This window comes from Colossoma macropomum, unplaced genomic scaffold (genome assembly GCF_904425465.1).
Source record: "Colossoma macropomum unplaced genomic scaffold, Colossoma_macropomum, whole genome shotgun sequence".
NCBI classification, from domain to species: domain Eukaryota; kingdom Metazoa; phylum Chordata; class Actinopteri; order Characiformes; family Serrasalmidae; genus Colossoma; species Colossoma macropomum.
In genome coordinates, this window is record NW_023494792.1 from 7,539,424 (window position 1) to 7,564,955 (window position 25,532).

General features: G+C 39.7%; 1 protein-coding gene across 5 annotated transcripts; it reads right to left on the reverse strand.

The window, feature by feature from the left end:
* Window positions 1-50: 50 nt before the first annotated feature.
* phrf1 (PHD and ring finger domains 1) lies at window positions 51-17,675 on the reverse strand. 5 transcript variants are annotated; one of them, XR_005007482.1, is made up of 19 exons: window positions 17,321-17,558; window positions 14,717-14,880; window positions 14,487-14,624; window positions 14,072-14,259; window positions 13,477-13,560; window positions 13,152-13,285; window positions 12,847-12,938; window positions 12,139-12,305; window positions 10,498-10,630; window positions 10,211-10,323; window positions 9,758-9,951; window positions 9,066-9,191; window positions 8,572-8,729; window positions 5,026-8,304; window positions 3,758-3,840; window positions 2,805-2,948; window positions 1,965-2,093; window positions 250-1,778; window positions 51-129 (listed from the first exon to the last, which is right to left on the reverse strand). XR_005007482.1 is itself a non-coding variant. In XM_036575761.1 (18 exons), exons 2-18 carry the CDS (start codon window positions 14,808-14,810, stop codon window positions 1,617-1,619), a joined length of 5,418 nt encoding a protein of 1,805 aa, XP_036431654.1. In that variant the 5' UTR covers window positions 14,811-14,880; window positions 17,565-17,675; the 3' UTR covers window positions 55-1,616. The 5 variants fall into 5 exon arrangements, 4 of the variants coding, with proteins under 4 accessions (XP_036431654.1, XP_036431657.1, XP_036431655.1 ...); XM_036575761.1 differs by lacking the exon at window positions 17,321-17,558 and adding an exon at window positions 17,565-17,675 and having other exon boundaries at window positions 55-1,778; XM_036575764.1 differs by having other exon boundaries at window positions 55-1,778; window positions 12,157-12,305.
* Between the last annotated feature and the right edge of the window lie 7,857 nt (window positions 17,676-25,532).

A 25,532-nucleotide genomic window follows, 5' to 3' on the forward strand; every position in this document is an offset into this window, starting at 1 on the left:
GCAGCCTAAAATTAGTCGCCAACCTGTGACTTTGTCATGTTAGAAAGGAGAACACTTCACCAAATATGATAATGCCTCCTTTTTTCATTTCCACAATGTTGTATTTGTCCTTGACAGGGAAACAGATTACTGATGCAAAAAGGAAAGAAAAGAATAAAATTAACATCAAAAGCAATTTGCTGAAAGATGTGTCTTTAGAAAGACAAAATCTGTCATTTAAGAGAATATCATTCACAATTGTGGCCCTACCTCATTGTAACAGTGCAGCACCACTCTGATCAGACTGTGCATCTTTGTATTCCTTCTTACTCCAAAGCTCTGTCCAATGTGTCCATAAAAAATTAAACACAAATCATCATTGGCAAATGACACAGCTGTGTCATATTTAGCAGAAACTCATTGGCAAACACATTCAGAAAATATAATTTTATATTTAGTTAATCAGATGTATTTGAAAACTGCAGTTAAATGTTTGTTCATGTAGCTTATGTATGAGAACAAAACCAAAAATGTTAGCTTTCAGTTTAACTAAAAGGTATATTACAGTTGTGTCAAGGTACAATAGTCAGTTCCTCAAATTAAACTACACCATGTATATAAAGCTAAATTTCTTGTACATTGCTCTGCTTTACTCTGGAAAAACTGTAAAAAACACACACACACAAAGGCTAGAGATGATGCCAGGAGTCTAAAACATCCCTTTACAAAAGCCGGGCGTTGAAAGTACTCACTGGAAGTTAATCAGCAGATTTTCAGTTTAAATGAATATTCTCTCCAGTGTTTGTTCATACCCAGAGAATTCTATGTCTTAACTAATGCTTCTTTGCAGACTTTCCACAACGGCATGCATACTGTTACCAACAGGCCAGTACACTCTAGGCTTGTATAGCCATCCTGAAATTCAGTCAGAAATTAGTTGCAAGTCAAGGAGAATTCTTTTCATCAAAGATGAAACCTGCACTTTCATTGTTCTCAATGAAATCTATAGCACACTCCAGTATAGGCTGCTCTCAATGAAACTTATATTTCACTGAACATATGTAACTACACCATCAGTGTCCAAATCCTTTTTATCAAACAACCATTTTTCCTGAACAGGGCTGCTTTTCAAAGGCATACAATCTCAAGGCTTTAATTATAGCAGTACAATATGCTGCAACATAATACATGAAAAAAGTGGCCTCAGTTGTCTAATAATTACAGAACTTTCCTTGACAACCATGTCTATCATTTTTTTTGATAAAACAGGTTTTGTCAACTTTTCTGATACAACTCACTAACATGATAAAATTTCTGACTTTAAATGTGCTGTCATTAACAATGGCATACAAGTGTGTTGAGCATCTCCATTATCCATCTGGATATGTTTACCCCCACCACTGTAAAATGACCTTTCCCTCCCACCCTAGACAGTAATTATTTTCATAAGTAACTATACAGAGGCAAAAACCTATACAGAAACCAATACAGAAAACAATTAACTAAACAACTGATTATACAACTGTTGAGCCCTTAAGAGTTCCCAGTAGAGTCATGTGATTTCAGGGAAGTCCATTTTATAAAATGTATGCACTGAGCAGACTGACTGAAGTGTTGTCCATGAAAGGGTGTGGTCATCACCCAGGTGTTTCTGAGTCTTTCGGGCCTTCTGCACTCTGACTCTGCCCAGAGCTTCCACTTTTACGGTGCTTCCTGGCATGCTTGTACTTATCCACATAGGCTTTCACCAAGTTGGCTACTTTGACTGGGTTAATTTCACCACTCTTACTGTGGCACACCTAGTATGCAAATGGAAAAGCATGAAACCAAACATGAGGGAAAAAAGAGAGTGGCACAATGAGATTTACAGTCAGCAGACGCAAGAGAAAACGAAAAAGAGGGTAGGGTTTCATGTTACACTAAATAAATGAGGGCATATTGTCTTTACAAAACAAAACTGAAACACTCAGAACATTTAGACTCACCTTCTGAACAGCCTTTCGCAAGATCTCTTTATACTCCTCCTTTGTTATGTCCCTTTTCTGATAAAAAGGCTTGATGGCCAGTTTCACCTCTTCTATGGCCCGCTCCTGCATATGAAGCTTCTTCATGTACTGCAAGTGGCAAAAGTGATCATTCAAGAAGTTACAGATTTTATCAGCATTCTAGACTTTAACAGTACATAATTTGTGGTAAATGCAGCTAATTTTCACCTATTCCCTGACCATCCTTACCCTACTTTTTTATTATTATTATTTTCCCCAATTTACTCCCCAACTTAATCATATCCAATTCCACCCACTAGTTCAGTCTCTCCAAATCACCTGGTACCACCAGCGCTAGGGCGAAGGCTAGCACAGGCTTCCTCCGAGTCTTGTAAAGCACCGCCGGCTAGCATCGCGCTGAGCGATGGGTGGGGGGGGAAGGGAGGCCATCCTACCCACTCAGAGAGAGTGAAGCCAGTTGTGCTCCCATGGATTCCCGGCCACTGATGGCTGTAGTATGGATGGCTGTATATGAACCTATTTCTATCCATCACTAAACTCTTAAATTTGACAGTAACCCAACACTCCAACTAAAACCCTAACAGAGACAACAAATTCACTTCTTATAAACTTCACTTTAAATGTTAGTTTGAATTTGTTGAACCCAAAAAAGGGGGTTACAGAAATTGAATGAAACAATGGCAAAAAAAAGCAAAAAATAACTGCACCTGACTTCACCTTCATGATGAACAAGACTCCTGTTTCTTAACTCTGACCATAACCTTGTGAAAAGATGCTGCAAACATATTTAGGTCATCTACTTGCAGTCTGCATACACACCTTGTCTTTCTGTTGGGGGTCCTGTAAGAGCTCTTCCTTATGAGATTTTGATCCTCCTTGGCCAGAGTTTGACTGTCCCTCCTGTGCAGGAGGGTTGAGGCTTGTTACTGCTGGTTTGGCTCCCACCTGGACTGTGGCTGACTCCTTGAAAGTGTAACACAACAAAGGTTAGAATCAACATCAGTTGTGTTTGTTCGTCTCAACTGTTCAAAAGAGTGTGAATTCTTGTAAAGGCAGTACAGTAAAACAGCTCCAGCTGCTTATCATTTTAACAAAACTGCAGTCTATTATCAGCATAGCTGTTGCATCAGTTAAACAAGTTGTTTTTTTGTCACCTTTTTCTCTATTGCTGCCTTTACCCTCAGTGTGTATCCCATTCAGAAACTACTAATACAACACAATAGCATGTCCACGATAAGCTAGGCATGCACAAATAATCTCAGGTCATGATCTTTATTAATGCATTTCATTAAACAGTATGACAGCTGCATAAAGTGTCCTACACTTAATAACAACTAACACGATGTTATCACATAATACTGATTACAATTTGACACACTCAAGTTTAATCTAAATTTACATACATAAGGACACATTTTTTGTGTGTTGTCTTGTATGTTGTCTTGACACAGTTTGCATAAGCTCTAAATAAAAACAAGGTCTAAATAAAAATCATTTCCTAAAAGGTAGTCATTTCTCCTGAATGGCTACAATTTCCCAGTACTAGGTTCACTTTCATTTCCTTTGAAAGCCTTGCTCGACTGCTTCCAGTTTCAGTCACATGGCCCTTACTGGTCTTGGCAGAGCTGCACTAAAACATTCTAAAAAAACAGGACATGATGCCACCCTGTGGTTGTCATATGCATATGCACACACTGTCTCCAGTCTTGAGCAGTTGTTAGCTTTCATTTGTGATGTTGAAATAACAGGAACGCAGGTGAACAGTTCTGTACCTGACTAGAGCTGTGTGTGAAAGAGGTGGAGGCAGCTTTGCGAGACCCTTCCTGCTTCAGTTTCAGTTTGAAGAGAGCAAGCTCTGAAAGTAAAATAAGAGAAAAGATCAACACCATTATTCAAACATGAGCCTATGTACTCACGCATCCAAGATACACTTAGGGTATTTAGCAGTAGCTTAGTTAGTAAAGCTAAATATGCACATTTGTGAAAAAGGTCTGCTCAATGCTACATTAGCTTGCAATTTTCTGCAAAATCAAATACACATTCAAGCATTTTTCTGTCACACAAATGATGTAAGTTTTAAAGCAAAACATACTTTCTACCAGAAAATATTAATAATTTCTTTCTGCATTAGGTTCACAACCAGATTTAGTTCAAGTATGCGTCTTGCTTGAAATAAGCACAACCAAGGTGTAAATGATTACCAATTTGCTTTGAACTTCATCATGAAACCCCTAATGTTTCAACAAAACGTGTTAATAAGATTATACATTCCACAACTTGCAATATTCATGCATTTTGCAGGATACTGTACGGAATCAGGGCATGGTACAAAGTCCTACAGCATGTTCATTTAAGGCTTATTTTCTTATCACAAAGTAGACTGCCCTCCATCTGAACACTGCCCACAAAGCTAAAGCCTTTTCCTACATTTTTCCCAGTTGAGTTCTGGTACTGCACTGCATATTAGCAATGCACAGAAATTTCAGCCACTGGAAAGAAAGCCAAAATTTTTGAATGCAATATACATGTGAGTGATGTACAGAAATTTTAGCCACTGAAAACAGTCAAAATATGTGAACACAAGTCTACAATGAAGTGTCAAAATCTAATACTTGACAAACTATTTTAATGCTAATGAAAAAGAGAAAAGTTATTAAAACCACTGCACATACTGTAGCATACATACTGTACTATTTAGAGTATGTATGTTTACCATACATGAAGTCATCTTTTTGAGTTTTCAGCCCAGTGTGTCCTTAATTTTGGTTTCGGTTTTGGCAAAGAATTTTCATTTTGGTGCATCACTACTAAATGTCTAAAAAAGCCATGAAAACATTTAATGCAATGGTTGGGAATTCCTGTTCTGGAAAACCACAGCAGATTAACATTTTGTATTTTTTATTTGTTCTAACACATTCAAATTTAACTCATTATCTAGTCACCAGGTGTATTACAGCATGGAAAAAAACCAAAAGGTGCGGTCACATGGCCACACAGGATTGCTTTTACATTCAAGACAAAGGAATGATGATTCACTTACTGCTAATTTTTTCTGGTTGAGGGCCCTCTGGCTCTTGTATATTCCAGGTAACTCGTTTTCCCTGTGATTTGGCCTTGGTGCTGGCCACGACTAATGGTGATTCCATCTCCTGCTTAGATTCTGTTGAGACCTCTTGTGTAACAGGTTGGGGCTCCACAGCACCTGCTGGATCAGTGACTGAACCCTCCTTCATCTCTTTCTTAATGAAGTCCAAGTTGTCAATTAAGTAGTCCACATTGATATCTTCATCTGAGGAGTCCACAGGTTCTTGCTTTACTAGGCAAGGTGCTTGGAGAGGTTCTACCTCCATCTCTTCCTTTGCCACCAAAGGCAAGCTAGACGACTCACCATCAGGCTCCTTTTTACAATCCATGGGAGCAGGGTCAGGTGGGCACAAATTGATGACGAGAGCAGTATCTCTGTAAGGGTCATCACCATCATCATCATCGTCATCAGGCCAAATTTGCTCTGTTTTGACCTGTTTCGATGGTTCAAAAGTGTCATTAGTACTTTTCTCATCCTGAGGTAATGAGTAACCGGTCTGATTTCTAGGCGTGGATGTATTTGACAAACCGATTTCACTGAATTCTTGGGATTTCTCAGTGATACTTGTGGTTGTGATGTCTTCTTTCTTAATTTCCTCAGGCGTCTTTAATTCTTCACACAATTCATAGCTTTCTTCCTTCTCTTCTTTTATATCTATCTGTAGCTGGGGCTCACTCACCTCATCAAGTGGCCAGATGGTTTCTTGTTTAATTTCTTTGGGTTTGACTTCATGTGGTTTGTTTGACACACTAACTAAAGGAGTCTCTTTTGTGATTTCTTCAGGGTTCTCAGACTCTTCAATTAATGTTGAATAGCCAGGACTACTGGGTTCACTCTGCCTTTTAACTGACACAACTGAAATTCTGGTCTCATATTCATTTCCTCCAGAATCTGTCTTGTCCCTCAATGCCAGTGCATTTTTGTTCGAACTGTGATTTGGCACTGTTGCCTCAGCAGAAGTTGATACTGCAGATTTGTTAGTGCTCCTTTCTTTCTGGTGAGAGCTCTCCGGGACATCTGCTCTCCTTTTTCGGTCTCGGGAGGTTGATCTAGATCTCTTCCTTTTTGGCCTCGCCTCGCCTCCATCTCTTGATGCTGAGGAAGACCTGTGTGAGGATGTCTGCTCTCTCCTCCTCTCTCTGGACCTTGATCTAGATCTGGAGCGAGAGCGAGAGTGCTTTTTCTCTTTGGATCTCTTGTGTCCATCTTTCAATCTGCCATCATATCGCTCACGGCTATCCCGCTTTGCTTTCCTCTTCCTTGAGCTCTCATTACTACTGGAGCGAGTTGAGCGCCTCCTGTCTTGTAAACGTGAGCGCCTTCGCTCTCTAGATCTTGAGCGAGATCGCCTTTTTTCTTTCGATCTTGAGCGAGATCGTCTTTTTTCTTTCGATCTCGAGCGAGACCGCCTTTTTTCTTTCGATCTCGAGCGAGACCGCCTTTTTTCTTTAGATCGTGAGCGAGATCGCCTTTTTTCTTTAGATCGTGAACGAGTTCGCCTTTTTTCTTTTGATCTCGAGCGAGACCGCCTTTTTTCTTTCGATCTCGAGCGAGACTGCCTGCAGCCTGGAGATCTAGAGGGTGAGTGCCTTCTTTCTTCTGACCTTGAGTGTTTCTTCTTTTTATTACAGCATTCAAAGTCTTTGGAGGGAGGGCTTTGGGAAGCAGACTCTGACTGCCTGCCTAATTCCTCAGGCTGGGGGCATGGTGACATTTCCTGCTCCTTGCTCTTGTTGCTTACATCAGAGCTGCTTGCTAATGATGGCACTTCATCACACAAGCCATTCCCTTTGGGGACTTCAGGCTCAGACTTGCACTTGGGCTGCACTGGAGATGGCTCATCTTCTGGTTCAGCCTTCACCTCTATCTTCACTTTGTTGTCACTGTGATGACTGGAGGTTGAGCTCGATCTGGAGCGACCCAATGCTTTGGTAAATGGGCTTTCAGGCGTTCCACTACTCTCAGCATCAGACATGGCAGGGCTTTCACTGTAAGCCATAACAGCAGCAAGACTCCCAGACTGCATTTGCACATGTCCGCTGGCTAACTGATCCGACGACAGTGGCCATGGGTCATCCTTGAAAGGAGATGGCTCCTTTTTAACTTGCACACACATTTCAGAATGTCCTTCTTCCACAGGTGAATCCATGTCCATGGGCTCTGTTTTAACCTGATGTACGGAACCTTCAGTTTGTTCCACAGCCGGTTGCATGGACACACCGCTTTGGGGTTCCATCTCAGGACAATCATTCTCAGCTTCGCTTTCTGACGAATCAGACCCTGTGGGATCAAAGGGATCATAAATCTCACTCTTCACAGAGGCCTTTTTAGCCTGGGAATGGGACGTTAGCAGCTTTTGCTTGTCTTTCTGCGTCTTCTTTGCAGACTCATCTTTCACAGGCAGAGCCGGTTCGGGTGCAGAAAGCCGCCGAGCATGCCATGGGTTCCCACTCGTGCTAATGCGGAAGCTAATAGCAGAAGACGACGATGGCCGCGGATTTGACGTTACACTGCCCGAGGACGAGGGAGCAGAGAAAGAGTTAGAAAAAGAGGAAGAAGGTCCAGTACTGTGTAGCCTGTGTCTCTGGCTGTCTACTGCCCTACTCTGCTGACTTGCACTTGTCCGCTGCTGGTCAACAGTATGCTCCCTCCCTTTGTCACCTGCTAAACTGGTCACGGAAGATGCTGGCAAGTTGTTGCTATTGCTCCCACTGCTGCCATGCACTGCAGAACCGCCTTCCCTTTTAATCTTTGGTATCCTTGGCAATCCAGACACATCCAGCCATACTGGCTTGGGTGGAGGCTTTTTTGCAGAGGACTGCTGAGAAGCATCTCCCCTTACTCCACAGCGAGAGTCAGAGGCACCACTTGGAACCCTTGTTGGGGGCTGGCCTCTGAACCCACAGGTGCCCCATTGACTGTGTTCAGATCCAGCAGGGTGTGACGGCACTGGTCTGTGGGGCAGTGGCGTATGCAATCGTGAGTGCCCAAGGACGGATGAGGGTGTAAGTGAAGTGGGTGAGGAGGGAGATACAGGCGTCATAGGGGCAGGACAGGTAAGTGGGGAATTGTGTGATGAACGTCTCTGTAAGGGGCGGGCAGAGGGTGAGGTGGAGGAGGAGGATGCAGGCTGCCTGTTGGACTGAAAGGGACTTGCTTCTGTGGAGGGTGTGCTCTGTGTTTCTTCTGAAGTTGAGCTGCCTGAGATGCTGGTCCTTGGCAAAGACAAACTCACTGAAACAAGAAAATAAAAGCAAATATTCTGACATAACAACTGCACAGAAGGCATGTGGACCACACCATTTTTATTCACTAACAAAAATAGCTTGTTTTATTCAGTATGCGAATCTTGATGCTTTTTGTACATTTGTAGCCCAACCTTATATTTCTAGGCCACAACACTGACCCTAGGTTTAATAAATAGTGAACAACCAACAAAAACACTACAAGGTATGCATGAGGAATTAAAAAGCAAGCATACAATCACTACAGGTGGCTTACCAGGTTTGGTGGCTTTGAGGGAGCCATCTCTGTTGATGATCACATCAGAACTGTCCATAAGTAGCATGCTCTGACCGCTGAGGATGCTGCCCAGCAGGTCTGGTACCGGCGCAGCCTCAGCCACCTCCTGCACCTGAGGGATACCTTGCCCTCGCCTGCTAAGCAGCCAAACACATCAACCAGAAATGCACATCAAAGACACACATTAATCAGACATACAGACATCTACACAACAGATCTCACATCGATGTAATCTGGCAAATCTTTTGATGAACATTTGTCCATGCAGAATGTGCTCTCCAGCTTACATGTCCTGTTATTTTCTAATATCAGTCCACAGACTGTGATTTACTATTTCTATGCATTGTTATGCTATTAAGTTTCATCAGAATTTAAACCTATACAGCTAATTTAAAAAGTGAGAAGCATTTTCTCCTTGCTCACATTAAAGCATGCAGCACTGATTTTGCTGGCTTAAATGAAATCTGGGTCACCTGGGTAAACCTGCAGATATGGGTCGGGCCACCGGCTGGTGGGAGCGCAAGGCAGAGCATGACAAACCCCGCCGCTTAGCCTCTAGCAAAGAGGACGGAGTTGGTGCCTGCTGTGTCTCCTCATTCCTGAAAAATAAGAGTTCCATTCTTTAGATTTATAATTATGCTGCTAACTTTTCTGACAGATACAAAGCAGTCTGTGGGTGTACACAGAGGAGGGTAATATGACAAAAATTAGCCTTAATGTGAGAAATTTTGCCATACTATGTTAATATATCCATTTTTAGAGCATAACATCATCATCAGTATTTGAAGAACACTACATGCATTAAGAGAGCAAAGAGAGCATAATTAGGCCTGTTTAACCAGACATAGTGCAGTGTAGTGTGTAAAATCTAAAAATAAACAAAAAGTTTCAAAGTTTTCAACAGATTCTTTCCAATTTAATAAACTAAATTGGGAAGCATATTTCGTATGGAAAAAATGACTTGAAATATTGTGATATATTTTTGCCATATTGTCCCCTCCTAATACAAACTGCACATATTTAAACATGAAATAGATTAGATATTATCACAGCAGCAAAACTCCAAAAATGAGTAAAACAGTATAGATGTAACAAGTAAAACACAACAAAACAGAACCAAAATTGACTCACACAGCCATTAAAGCTAGTTATGTCATAAACTTACTCATCATCAAAGGGGTCAAGATCAAAAGGGTCTCCATAAATAGAGAGGGAGGCTGCCCCAATGTCTGCTCTCATGCTGCCAAGTGTTTGCTCAGATGGACGGTACACAGAGGGAATGGAAGAGCTGCGAATGGGCTTCTTAATGCCCAGACTGCGTGCGATACGACCTCGAGTAGTGGTCTTCATCTTCTGCACCTGAGAGAATACAACAGTTTATGTTTACCCATTTAAGCATCTGTGTCACAGTGGCTCCCAGAGCATGATAACTAAATGCTAACTTTGGTTCGCTTTACAGTGTTCTTAAACACACATGTCTATTAATTCAATGTGTTTTAAATTTCCTTAGCATCAGCAAACGTTTCATCATTGTAAGTTTATATCCAGGACACATCATGGGCAAATTTCAAAAACTAAAGAAGCACTTGAGGTTTACGTGTAACAGGCCATGACATACCAATTTTTTTCTTGACTTTGTCCTCCTCACTCTACGCTTCCGTCTCTTCACACCCGTGCTTGCTGTTTTGCCCCCAGTGGCTTTCCCTTCTTTTTTAGTTTTCCTTCTTTTAACTGCATACAAATTACATTGCAGATATCCAGGGTGAGATAATAGTAAAACTCAGTATATTGTGTTATTCTATCTCACCAAGGCACTAAGCTATTAATAAATAAAATGTTATCAATGACAGCATTCATTGCACAAACAGAGCCACGCAACACTTCTGTTTCTCAGTAGCTAGCTACCTCTCCTTCGTCTCCTGCGGGACCGTGGGCGGGGAGTCAAGTCCCGCACATATACAGCTGTGTTGAGTCCAGCCACCACAGCGTTAATGGTCTCGTCCAGCCAGGTGGACTGCATCATGTACCGGGGAGCAAACTGGCATGAATAACAGGAATAACAGTACAGCAATCACTAACCATGTATTACAAATAGTGCTGGGAGATATGACTTCAAATCAATATCACGATTAATTGAATATTTTACCTCGATTACAATTAATGAACAATTATTTTGTTTTTGTCTGTTTGTTTTTTTGCCCTCATAGTTCACTGACTAGGTTTGTACTGTAAATATGCTCTGCATGTCTTGATGTAAATTGTCTCAACAGCCAGATAGGAATTCACACAGGTTTTACATCAATCCTACTAGATATTCGTCATAATTTCGCACTGCTGAGACCTACTAAACATTTGGGGCGATATTTCTGTAGAATTAGATGAGAAGAGACGTATCCAAAACACCTCCGTGTTCGAAGAGATTTAAAAAGAAATGGCTGAACACGGCTGTAGGGGAACGAGGCTGCTGCGTCAAAGAACAGTTAAAAGTCTGAAAGCAAAGTTTAAAGAATCCGAGGATGCGAACCAAAGAAGTAACCAAACCCTTTGTACAGCAAGCTCGAACACATTCTAGGTGATGAGCCCAGCTGTCAGTCAGTGAAGCTTCATGATCGCTCCTGCGATGCTGGCGAACATAAAACTGAAAGCTCCGGGAGCGACTGGCGTTCGTTCATAGTCATGATTGTTTACTTCTGGATGAGCCACGTGAAGCAACATGATGCACTGTTCTTTTGCACACGCGGGTCGGTTTAGGAGCTGATCTGTTCTGACTCATGTCGCATACAGGTCACGTTTCTAAGATATTGTGAACAGCCAAACAAAAAAATCGGATTTGGTGAGAAAATCAGATTTTGGCCACTTTTATCTGCTGTGTGAACATAGCCTTAGCTTCCATGTCGCAGAGTGGAGTCACATGACTACACGTGCAGTAGTAAGTTTTTAAGCGGACAGTACATGAACACACAGAGTGGGGAAAGGATTAACAGAATTTAAAAAAAAAAAATCTAAATAACCTACATGGGCGAGATTGCGTTGATTAGAGGTTCTGAATGTCTGTTTCGATTACTTTTCGATTAATTGCCCAGCCCTAATTACAAACATGCAGAAACAACACAGGTTGACACATATGCAATGTTTTCAAACAAAGCTGGAATAGTTGCATTCAAAAGTCCTTAAGTTGCATTAAAAAATCCATTCTCACATGCAAACTGTTATAGAGGTCTTATGTAAAGATTGAAAGGGTTTCTCTCATAATGATTAAACCCTAAAGTTTTCTTTAGCTTAAAACCACAGCAACATACCACAAGTCCAAAAAGAACTATCTGGTTGAACACAAAAACCCTCATATTAATAACAAACCAGGGGGAATTTTCCTGAAAGCATCACAGCACAAAAAGTATTACATGTTAGAGTTCTTAAATTAATATTTTAACAGCTAAAAGGAAATAAACATTATGATGCTTTGAAGAAAAAGACAGAATCATTTAGCAACTGCTAAAACTACATTGCCAGTCTGTTAAAAAAGCCAGGCAAAAACATCATGCAAACCTGTGCAGCAGTGCGTGCCTGTGTGATACGGTGTCTGTTGATGTTGGCGCGGACCCTCTCGCTGTGCTGAGTGCGCGCAATGGCTCTGGTGGGCCTTGAGGTAGGCAGCCGAGAGCGGCTGGTGGTGGGAAGAATGCTGCTTTCAACCTCACTTGATCGCTCTCTTCCTAAAACACAAAAAAGCTCTTTCTGTGAATGCATAGCAAACAAATGGAATTTGAAACTTACTTTAAATTAGGATGGCACTTCTTAAACAACTTCTTTGGTTAAACTAAAATAACTAGAAAAATATGAAAGTACATAATTTGTTTAGACGTCTGTGAAATTTATACAATGAAAAACATTCCCAAAATGCCTTTGTTCCCAGTAAACTGTCCATTTAAATGGTGCAGCCCATTTTAAAAAAGACAAAATAAAAAAAGAAAATAACTATTTTAATTTTTTCTAACTTCTGTGTAAGCTGACAGAATTTCAAAGACATTGTTTTCTTGTAAAAGGTTTGCATCTTTAGGTGAACCAAAAAAGAACTGTATTGATCACTAAGCTTAACTGCAAAATCAAAACGGGAAAGACTGCAAAGATAATTGTAATTTAAACTGCAGATGCAAAATCGGTCAGATAGATATTTCCCTTCAGCCATAGTTATCATTATGAATAGTGAATTATGATGGGAATAGCTATTGGTGTTGGTAGTATCTGGGTCATTACTTGTGTTGCGGTTGTTTGGTGCACATTCTGGGCAAAACCACTCCTCAACAGGCACAGCATCCAAAGGGGGTGTCAAACACTCCATGTGGTACCTTCAACAGAAGAGAGAAAGGGGTCAAAGTCTGTGACACTCACCTCACCGCATTAAAGAAGATTTTCTATATGAAATTTCCACTGTACAGGGTGTGTGATGTTTTTTGGGCTATAAATGGTCTATTCTGAGTTTAGTGCCTCACTATCACCATATATAGCTCTTCTCTAACACTATCTGAGTATGTTAGTCAAGGTTGGCACAAATTCCTCACCCAGCATCACAGCCATCACACAGCAGCAGGCGGTCTTCTCTGTCCGATCCACCACACACCTCACAGCTGGTCTGCTCCAAATCCAGATCCACCTGCTCCTCTTGACCAGCCTTCACTGTCTTCTGAACCGTTATCTACACAGACACAAGCAAACATAAAAGACAACATCTCAGCCCATTCAAAAACATCACTAGTCACTAAAATGCCACTGTATCCAATACTGATTCTCTTTAATATCTACAGTGGTCCTTTGAATATAATCACTTTATGTTACAGGTTAGCAGCAAAGATTAAGAGGACATAAACCCAAGAAACAGTTACATACCGTTTTCTGGACTTTGCCTCCAAAGCATTTTCGAAGTAGGATATTACTGAAGACTATCCGGTCCACAGGACAGGAGTTAGCATTCTAAGGACAAAAGAAAAAGTGTCACACAAAAAAGCATATCTAGATGTTTAATGCTTCTCCTGCTGTTGCACGTGGGCATGTACACTGCTTCTAACAAGAATCTTTCAGTGTTTTTCATGACAATATTGTTGATACAAACAAAAAGTATGAAGAAACAGATCAGGGGATAAAAACTGGGGGCCTCAGACAACAGAAGCCTAAGACTGGTACAATGAATTTGTGGAACATTCAGATTGTTCTTGATGAAATCGCAGTGCACTTTGATGCCCTGACGCTGTGTCGCTTGTTGATAAATCACAGGTCGCTTAAAAGGGAATATCTACCTTTTTTTCAAAATTTCTGCATAATTAAATTGTTAACGCTTAAACAACGTCATTCAGGGTGATGGGACATGAAATGTGACATAAAAGTACTTCTTAATTGAATCTGCTGGCTTGAATGTCAACTTTGCACTTAGGCTGGTTCTACACCTGGATCCTATAGTGCCTGTTCCCAGTTGTGCCACACTTACCTTGGCCCATTCCAGAATGCAGTCCAGACAGAAGTAGTGTGTACAGCTCTCAGGCGTAGCCACTGGTTGCTCATGGAAGGAGTTGAGGCAGATGGGGCATTTCTCTGCATCCTCATCTGAGCTCAGCCCAGCCAGGTCAGTGGATGTGCTCCCTACAGCCCCCTCCAGGTCCTTCTGGGCATCCTCATCTACCAAACATACACAGAATAAGGTGACTACATGAGGTGTCAATCACACCTACTCTAGTTTGATGACCAATGAATTCATTGTTTGGGAATATGTACATGTATATGAGTGTTAATGCTAATGTCATTTGCACTATTTCAGTATCCAAGTAAAAGAACTCAGAAAAGATCTTGGAAAACTCAATATTATTTTTAGAGGTACTGAAGCAATGTGGCTTGTCCGTTCTTACGTTCACTATCCTCCCCGTCCTCTTCCTCACCATCTTCATCTTCTCGATCTACGGAGGCATCATCGTCATCTTCTTCATCATCCTCCTCACTGTCTGTTGCACCTTCTTGTGAGTCATCTCCACCATCTGAATTTTCCTCTAAGTGTTGTAAAAATTAGTTCAGGGAGTTAACAAATATCCCAAAACGATCAACAGAAAATTCCATATCAGCACACAGCACACGCACTAACCTTCATCGGAGAGAACAGATGAGGCAGGCCTCTTGCCTTTTCCGTGAGAAGCGTTCTTATTGATCAGCTCATCCTGGCTGTCCTCCTCATCCATGGTTCAGCATTAGAAACTCCACAGTACTAACGCAGCTTATATGACCTCTTTGTGCTTCAGTTCTGGACAACTACACAACAGGAAGAAGACACAATAACGATGGATTATGAGCGGATGAGCAAGTGATGAGCGTTGGGTGATACATCGCCTACACCAGTGTACTGTGATGCTGATACACTGTGACACTGACTTTCAGCTTTGATGGCACTGACAGACGAAAAGCAAACCCACAACAACATTCTGTTCCACACAATAACTGTGTCCTTGCTGTCAAACCGCTTTAGCTCTAAATTCTATTTCGTGCAACCATCTAAGCATTGGCCCAATCGTCAGGAGATCACAAATTTGATCCCTGGCGAAGCCACAGCCATTCATGGTTGGGAGTCAAGACAGCACATTAAGCCCTTTCCACAACACGATGCTACTCAGTGTAAATGTCTGTTAGCTGATGTAACAGAATTGCCAAAAAATATTCTCTTCTAAAAACAAAGACCTGTCCAATGATGTTGCATTAGCAGCAGTTCAAAAAGATGCGATGGCTGGTTTCATGTGTCTCAGAAGGTGCTAGAACTCACCCTCTCAGCTTGGTAGCATCATGATTGGTGGGTGACCTAGCTAGTGGGTGGGAATTAACCATGACAAAACTGTAGAGAAAAACTGCCAGGACAGGCAGGTAAACATTAAATTTGGAAATATGGTTTCTGTTCTATATTCTATACTGTTACAGTACTGTGTAAGTCCCCATGGTCAGGACTGTAAGCCAATGTTTAGCTCAGAGTTCTAAGGTGTTGGCTCATTAATTTTATTAATGCGAAATTATATATTTGAGATGCCACTTTTTCTTCTCGGACATGGATAGCGATACTTAAGTATTGAGTATTGGCTGATACAAATATCGAAAAAACAACTTTAAAATTCTTTAAACTAAAAGCTGTCCAATTCTGAAAAAAGAAAAAAAAGATTTAAAATGAACTATTTTGAATTTAAGTACTTCCCTTAAGATGAACATCCAAAAGTAGACTACAATGCTTAAACTACTCAAACACTCTACTGTCCCCCCAGGGGAGAAATACACATCACAGCACATAGTATGATTGTGTGCTATTTCAGAACAGATTTGTTACAGGATTGAATAGGATTTATTTCTTTTTTAACTGGCCCAGCATGCTGATACTGGATTGATGCCATTATGAGCTGAAAGCATGATATATTTGGAAAATATTGTGATGTTGAATTTTATCAGAACTGCCCAGCACTACTCGTGTTCACACTGTCATCTCGACACAAAGACAACTAATTACTACCAGTAAGTTTACCAGCCAAAACATACATGATGGTGATGATGAATCAGGGATGAAGTCTCATCTCTGCTAATACACCTGCTACCACATTTACTCATACATTTCTGGAGAACTCCGAATAATTAAATGGTTAACATGTCACCAAGTCATTCAGAGTGGTATGGTGTAAAATGCTTTGTTCTAGAGAAACTTAGAGTCAGAATTGTCCAGTGGTGTTGATGGGAACCAGATGTCTGAGGAGTGCAACGTCTTTAAAAGCTCTCTTTAAGAAAGCTGTTACATGAAATGGTTATGAACATGCGGTCTGAGACATTGTTTCACAGTGCTTATGTAATAAACGTTTTGGGCTAAAACGTATTTTAATCAATTCATGGTGAAAGAAGGGTGTTGTAAGGCTAAATATCCACAAGGACACCCTTTTTTCAGACTGACCACTATTTTACCATCATAAACATTACATATAAAAACACAGAAAACACGTGGAGGTTCACAGGTGGTACTGGATAGTAAATAAAACGGCTATATTTGAGTGGTAGACACTGCGACCCCTAGTTCTTATTACCACCACTGTAAAGAAAATCAGACTTTCTCTTTAATCATTTCACAACAAACCACTCTGAATGACTTTGTTTATATCCCAACCACTGAAGTATGCAGAAATTAGAAAATCGGTGGAATTCCCTTTTAACGCGCAACTGCGCGACGGTTTTTAGCCCTTTACTGTTATTTATTACTGTTACTTCTATGTGCATCCCACGCCTAAAACCGCAAACATATCCAACAAATACTTCGTTTAACAGTCTCTATACTGCTGTTGCCTTATGCTAGTCAGTTCTAAAGATAGCTTCGGGCTGCTTTGTGCAGTTAGCCAAGTAACACCGATAAAGTCAAAAAAAACAATATCTTTGGGCGTCGACAGGCTACTGTTTAGCATTAACAGCATCTCCCCTGGAGAGTTTCTCTGAAAACAGCTATCGTGTGTCCTGTTAGCTAGCCATGGAGATGAAAAAGCAGCTGGAGAGGGACGAGCAAAGCAAAGCAGAGCTAGCTAGCTAGCTAGCTAACGAAGCTACAAACAAAAGCATGACCCAGCGTGTATTAGCAGCCTCCAGCTAACACTGCGACTAAATAACCGCTTCATGCAGGACCACAACAACTGAACAGTGCTTTTCGGACAGTCGTGTAACATCAGTCCGTGCTCATATTTACCTGTCAAACATGGGAGAGGTGCTGAACAGCTAGCACGGCTAAGCTAGGCTGCCCTCCCTCCACTCACTCGGGCTAATTTTAACTCTATCTAACGTTAGCTCAGCTCAGCTCTGCTATAATTAATGAGCAGGCCGCTGTCTGTCAGCCAGCCGCTGTGTGAGGGCGCTGCTTCAAGCCTTTTACTGTCGGATACACTCAACGCAGGTGGGGAGTGAGTGAGTGGGAGTCAGCTAGGTGCACCTACCCTGGACGGCTGTGTACGACTTTATTTGTATTTTGAAGTCCACACCGTTTGGGGGGCTTTGAGTGACAGACGCTACCGGCTGCAGAAAGCAACGGAAATGGCGGAAGGCGCTCAACTCACAGTCTCACTCTTAAAGGCACAGCGGTGCTCGGACTCAGCGTGGCCGAAAGTGTGTGGACACCCGAACATCACATACAGCCCTGCTGAGAAAGACATCACAGGACCCACTAACCCTCGTATTATCTTTGGGGGGCAGTCTGACCCCATTCAGTGTTCAAAGGTGGATTATGTGATTTATTTTAGAAACATTTGTTGCTGTATTTCTTAAAATGATATTCACATCCCGATAGCGATCAATAACGTTAATCAATTGTGCAGAGTCATCAGGAAGTTGGGAGCTAGCGTTAGTTTCACAAGAATGACAGAGTAAGTTACACAGGTATCTACAACCGGTTGAAGTGCTAAAGAAAAAACGAGAAGAAAGACAGAAGTAGAAAAGGCTTTGAACAAAACGAGATTGGATGAAGTCAAACCAGAGTGAGCACTGGTGCGGCTTTCCAACGGTGGAGAAACCTGAGGGAGTTGAAATGTATGGAAAGCGATGCCAAGATTGCTGTTTAACTGTTGGGCAGGGTATCTGGTTTGTTTTGTTTATGGGGGGAATTTGTTATTTTTTGATTAGTCAGGTCTTGCACATCCATGTGTGGCTGCTCAGCAACCATGAAGACTTTGTAAGGATGGCTGAAAGTAGGTGGTATGACTTTTTCAGGTAGATTTTTTCAAAAACTGGCTTACACTTTCTGGCCTCTACAAAACCACCTACACCTCCTAAATAATTGTCTGACATCATTTGTTTCGTAAAGAAATAGTGTACCAGACACATAAACTTGGGTAACAGTTTTAATTATAATCATTTTAAGTTGTTGGGGTCAAATTGACCCCAAGAATGCCAGTAAATTTGAAGATAACAGAAGGGTTAAAAGTTTCTGTTGTTTCCTGGTTGTGTCCAATAGACACAACTGGTATTTTATGTCAAGGAGTCTAATGGTTTAACTGGTGTTCTGAGACTGATTCCAGATACATTTGATGATTTCCTAATGGGATCTAAAGGTGTGCTACAGGAAACTAGTGGTCTCTAATGGTGATCATTAAGCCAATTCCCTTTAGAAAGCAAAGCCATCATGTTTCAATCGTTCTAATGATCCCTTTTTAGCAGGGACGTTCTTGTTGAATGTGTGATTCCAAAACCATGGGCATTAACATCAGTCTCCTTACAATGAAGTCTCAGCAGCTGTGTTAGAAACGTCCTCAGAATTCATTTCCAGTCATACAAGCTCTCCTATCTACTTGAATGGAGAGAGATGTAAGGCAGGTGGAGAGGCCTAAACCCTCACGCAAGTAAAAATGTTGTTTACATAGGTAAAATTATGACAAAAATGCTTGATGAGAAGTACAGATTCTAGTTCGAATAAGAAAATCCCTGTAGAATTTTTATTATTATTTTTTGATGCACTCTTGGTCAAAAAATGTGAAACCTCCAGAGCAGAGTTGTCCAGCTTTATGGGCATAGGGCCGGTGTGGCTGAAGGTTTAATTCCAAAGAAACTGAAGCACACCTTCCACTTGTTTAATCAGTTGCTCTCAGCCTTCAAACATTTGATCAGGAGTGTCCCTGATTTGTTGTAAAGAAAACCAGCAGCCATACCAGTGTCCTGGTGAATTGTGCTACTTTGATAAAATGTTCTAACGTAGCGCATTTATAGATAGCTTTCTACAGAAAACTATTAGGTAGGATTTTGTCAGCCTAAATGAGCCTCTCAGAAAATGCTACTAGTATATTAAAACTATTGGTAGGATGTTTTGATAGCCTAAATGAACTTATTACATATATACTTATTACACACTTAAAGTAGGGCTGAATGGAAAAACACAATAAAACATAGAAACATAAAAAAGTTACTATACTTAGATTTTTTTCACCTCAATTATGACTTTATCAATGCAATTCATCAGTGTTTTTCCATAATGTAGCCACCATGTTGTACATTATGTGCTATCGCATTTATATTTCAACCAGGGAGCTGTTTTCTTCTCCTTGTTTAATGTCTCTGTTAATATTGAGATATATTTGTTGTTATAACAGCCTTCAGCTGGCTTCCCACTGGTTTTGGAACATGGTTGCAGGGTTGTGCTTCAATTCAGCCATCAGAGGATTAGTGAGGTCGGCATCAGCATCGGGCAATAATTCCACTTTAAAATTGATAAGAAGAAAGTCTTCCATAAAGAGGAGAAGGGAGGGATTTCTACAACCTTTTTAGTAATTTGGAGAGAAACAGTCAGAGTGCTGGAAGTTATAGAAGTGAATAACGTTTGTTAGCTAGTTAGATCAGCTAAGTAGACACAAGTTAAACAAGCTATATGTAATTTAGACCACTTATGTTAAATGTGGGGATAAAACGTAACGTGTTACGTTAAATACATGCCCCAAATTACAGCTGGACAGCCCTGTCAGTAAAGCACCTATCTTTTGATAGGTCTGTGGCTTGTTTACATTTTGACTTGTCACACACTTGGCGTTCCCGGTGCAGGCATCCATGCTACATTTGAATGCCAGCTTGCTGTTAGGACACGGTGTAATTTTGTGTTACAGCCGGTCGTAATCCCGATGCTCTCCATGTCTTTCCTAAACGTTAGATTATTTTTCTACTCTAATCACTGCTACCATTATACTGTCCTTTATTATCTCGCTTACGCTTTCAGGTTTTTAGCATTGAGCTAGTGTCCTTGTGAATGTACTTTCAATTCAAAGCTTCAGCTATTCAAAAGATGTGCTTGAGGGATCTGTAAGAGCAAGACCTAACACTTCAACAGAGTAGATGATGCCCATTTCGAAAGCCAAATAGAAAATTACAACAACCCGAGTTAAAAAAGTCGATTTGTCCTTGTTAGCAGTGATCTGCACCAACAGAGGTAAGATATAAATGGGAAAAAAACAAATATGGCAGTATAATTTACCTAGACTGCTTGACGGTTTGGGTTTTTAGGTTTGCTGCTTTCTCCTTCATGTACATTTCAGCTGTCCGATTTTATGTCATCTTCATTGGGGCGAATGTTTTACTTGTCAAGAATGGATGCATGCTTTATAGGAAAATGTTGCACTGGTCGTTGGGTTTATTTTAACCTGTGTTCTTATTGTTCAAGTAATCTTGCTACTGTTTTGTCTTGATTGAAAAAAAAATGCACTCATAGTGATGACGTGCCAACACTGTGGTTAGTATGCTGCCGTTGTGGTGCTGCATAGGCCTTGTTTGACTTGCTGTAATGTCATAAAAAAAATTACTGACCACCCAAAAGGTAGCCGGGTGGAGGCCCACCAAACATTTGTGCCCAGGGGCCCATAACTTGATGATCTGGGCCTGATCCTATGACAATGCCATGTTGAAAGTCAATGAGTTCTTTAGTATGACTCATTCAACTGTCATTGTTCTTAGATTGCATGACTGTCCCCTCACTGTTCCTGATGAGGCTGTACCTAAATTACCCATTATCACATTTTTGCAATGGGATTTTGTTAGGTTGTAAGCCACTTAGATATACTTTATTCACCTCTTGTTGAAGCAATGAAAGATTTCAATGTTGAAACCTCAATGTCACGGCCTGTAAGCAAAACCTAAGACATGATGGATAGAGCCGAGTCTCTTTTTTCTTGGTTCTAGACTAAAAAACGGCAACAAGTAAGTACAAGCCAAACATAATTTTCTCAGTGGCTGTATTACACTGTTAGGAATACATATGTGCCCAAAATAATAAACACAACTCCCATACTAACTAACCCATAAATAAACTTAAGTTAACTAAAAGAAAAGAAATAACCAACTACCCCTTTTTACCACCTAATGAGAAAACTGTGAAAAAAAAGAAATCTCCTACACAGCTACTTTGTCTGATAATCTTTGTGAATATATGCATAGAATAATACAAAGATAATTTAGTACAAACTTCTTACAATTCACTAGCTACAACAACAGTCATCACTACACATCACTAACAAGAAATGAGTACAAAGCTTTGACACACAAAGTCAGGTGGTTGGTGTGGGCCACGAAAACGGAAGGGTGCCAATGTGAAGGATCCAGATCCCCTAATGTCACATCCAGACCAATCAACAGGAACAATGCTGTCACTTAATTAGGTGGATACACCCTCTCACCATAGATACCAGCTGTAGAAAGGGAGCAAAAGAGGGAAAACCAGTGGTCACCAAGCTTGGTCCTTGGACCTTTCTGTAAAGCCTAGTTCCAACCAAACCTGCTCCTGTTAATTACCCTCTTAAGAAGCCCCTGATTGGCTGGATCAGATGAATTAGTATGAGGTAATTGGGGAGGCAGTATGTTAGATGCTGGTTGGAACTAATCTTAAAAGAAGATCTTCAGGAGGGGAGTTGGAGGCCACAGCTGTAGACGTAATAGGGAAATGAAATACTACTGATTTTTCTTTTCGATCCAACGGAGGAATGCAAAAGCTATTATCTCAATGTCAGTACACATACTGACACATAAAAATCTCCTTGTGCTCATGAAAACGAGAAATCTTTGTGATTTCTACACTGTGTACAACTGGTGAAAATGCAGACATAAATAAAATACTGCCTAGTCAAATAGGCTAAAATAAAATATATCTGGCTTTTCGTTGTCCAATTATACATTAAACATACATAGAAATTTGCTTGTTAAAGAGAATTCTTGGTATTGAACTTTGAAGACTGAAGTATTGATACTTTATTATCAATCCTCTTTATAGTCTGTAACATCCCAATTTTCCTAGTAGTAATTTAATTATTAGGCCTACATTGCTTAAATGAATTACAAAGCTGTTAGATTGCGTTCAGGGTTTTTTGGTTAAATACAATAAAAGTTGTCCTACATTTATGTTCTAATGGCACTTTCTGTGAATAGAGTTCATTTTAGGCTTCAAAACTCAAAACTCTTTGGCTTTCTTTACAAATATTAATCAATGTTATTGCTTAACCTTCAGAAAATGTTTTTCCCACTTTAGGCTGTCACTTGAGATACTATATTTTTTTTTTATATACAGTGCTTTGACAACCAAAACAATTTTAGGGAGATTTATAAGTGGGTTTTAAAAGCCAGTGTTAATTGAATTCACTGTTCTGTAACAAGAAATACGTATATTTATTAAATGTGTTTAAACTTTTCAAATAAATAGTAAACATCCAAAGTTTTCTTGTGTTTTATATATTTCACATTCATTTCATGTTAATGCAGTAAAAACATTTAAAGTATACAACATAGAGCAGGAGGGAATTTAAAAAAAATGAATCAAAATGTTTTCATTATTTTTCCATTTCATTACATTTTCCATTTAAAATAAATGTAATAAAAATAGGTGAAGGTAAAAAAAAAAACGGGTAACAGGGTTTGTGAACTTAATAAACTATAGCATTCAGGAGTGGTTAGCTTGTCAGGGTGCATATCGCTGTTGTCGGAAGAAAACCTCATATCTCCATTTTTGACGTTTTTCAGTTTTTGACATAATGTGATAGTACCTGTTGCCCTTTATATTGTGTGTAAATTTCATGATGAATGGGCTAAAAGAAATGGTCCAAAATGACTTGGAAAAAAGTCCATTGACTTACATTAAAAGTAAAGTATGTTTTTTTCCTTCTCCTGTAAAGTTACCATTTTGGAGATACGAGGTTTTCTTCCGACAACAGCGATATGTTGCATGCTAGCTATTAGTAATCATATATATTAGTATATTGGTAACAGTGTTGAATGATCAATCTTTACACATGCAGACAAATCAGTTTTTTTGTGAGTAAACTGAGAAAACAGAATGAGAATACTTTGATGGTCATTCTGCAGAAAACAACAGGATGATGTAAATGATTTTTATGAGGGGTGACAGGTTTGGGTAACAGTGTTGTACATAAAATCTGGGACAGGTTAAAATGACTTTTGTTAAATAAATTAATAGGGAAAAATAATTATTTTAACATTAAATGCTTGCTTGGAGCTTAACAAAATAACATTGATTTCTGGTGTTACTGGAAGCTTTTAATGAATATATTTCATAGATAAGTTCAATGTCAGTGAGATGGGACAGCCCATTATCACCATATTAAAGGTGGATACAATCATTTTATGTGCTTTTATGATCATTTAAATTCTAATTTTAATAAAGCACAGATCCCTTATCTATTTAAAAAATTAAAAAAACAACAGTCACTTTATTGCTTTTAATAAGGGGACATAAATGAACTCTATTCATGGAAAGTGCCTAATGTCTAGAGGACAAATGATTTTCATATCAAGCACCTCAAGATCTGTTAGGATTTATATCACTTGATAATGTTTCATACACTGTTAGAAATAAAGGTTCTGTGCAGGTACATTCTTCATTTATCAAGGTACAAACAATGTAAATGTTCCTCAAAGGTACAACAGTGGTTGTAAAGTCCAATTATGTATCTTAAGTAAGTTTTTCCATGTGAAAAGTACACATTTATACCTTTTCATAACCTAATGTTTTAAAACAGAACAATACAATAAAAAGCCTGGAGATAAGACGGGGTGTGTGGAGTCAGTACAACTTAGAAAATATAATTGCAATGGATCATGGTACAGTTAGGTTCCCTGACTAAAGGTACTGAGATGTACCCTTGAGGGTTCCACCCTAGTGACAAGAGGGGTACTGCCCCAGTGACAGTTTACTACCTTTTTTCTGAGAGTGTTTGATGTCTTTAGTCAGTACCAACAACTGTATTTCTACAGTGGCTTAATCTTAAGTGCATAGTGTTTTGGGTGTTTGGATTGTGGATTTATCATATCAGCAGCTATTAGTCCTTCAATATAGTATTGCAAGATCAAATGATTGAAAAGTGCCAGTAATTTGATTTAAATTGCCACTGCCAGTCAAGTTTAGCTTTGAAAAATAAATAAATAAATATATATATATATATATATATATATTAAATGTTATATTATTAAGAATGTATGCACTAATGTCTGTTTAGCAGTCTGGAGTTCTCCACAAGGGGGAGCAAGTGGCAGGCATGTCTCATTTGTGTGTGTCATTTAATGAGAAAAAAATAGCCCTGAACCCTCACAGACAGCTCATGAATGCATGTGTTTGCAGTCACTTTAAAAGGAGAGGTGAAATGGTTTACTACCAAAAAATGTTGAGTTGCTTATATTACTTAAAGCTGTATTATGTAAGATGTTCTTTCTTAAAACCGGAGGAAGTAGCATCACTGAGTCAGGAGAAAAATGTGCTAAAATGTGGTGTATGTGCTGTGAGTCACTCTGTAAAACCCGAAATAACAATTTAAAAGTCAGAGGCGTCTGACTGGATTTTGTGGGAGTTCTTTGTACCACGTCATACGTCTTTACATCACAGACACAGGCTTAAAAAGAAGATCTGGCTCGACGTTTAGGTGTCAAATGCAAAATCAACATTATACTGATAAAAATATGATAAGAATAGTAGATAATTTACTTACATCCTCGGATGACAAGTTCTCTTTGAATATTCTTTTCACAACCAACGTTAAAAATTGTACTTCAGCCTGTTGTGGGCAGTTACACATTTCCAGAAGAGAGATTTCCAAACCCCCAAATCTTACATAGTGTAGCTTTAATATGTGATTTGATTCAAGATTCTTTAATACCAGTTAATTCTTAAAAAGCATGTAAGCTAGAGATGGCATAGAAAGTAGATCTAAGCTGCAGCAGACAGTGTGTTTAACAAGAAATTACTGTACTAAGTTAATTCACTTTAAAATGTATTTTTTTTTCAGGCTAGTAAAACAGGCTAGAGTTGTTTTGTTTTTAATGTTGTATATTTGTAAATGTGTTAAAATTGAGCTCCTGACAAACAAAAAACAAACAAAAAACAAAACACACACACACACAAAAAATGCTAAAATGTTGCTTTTTGGAATTCATTG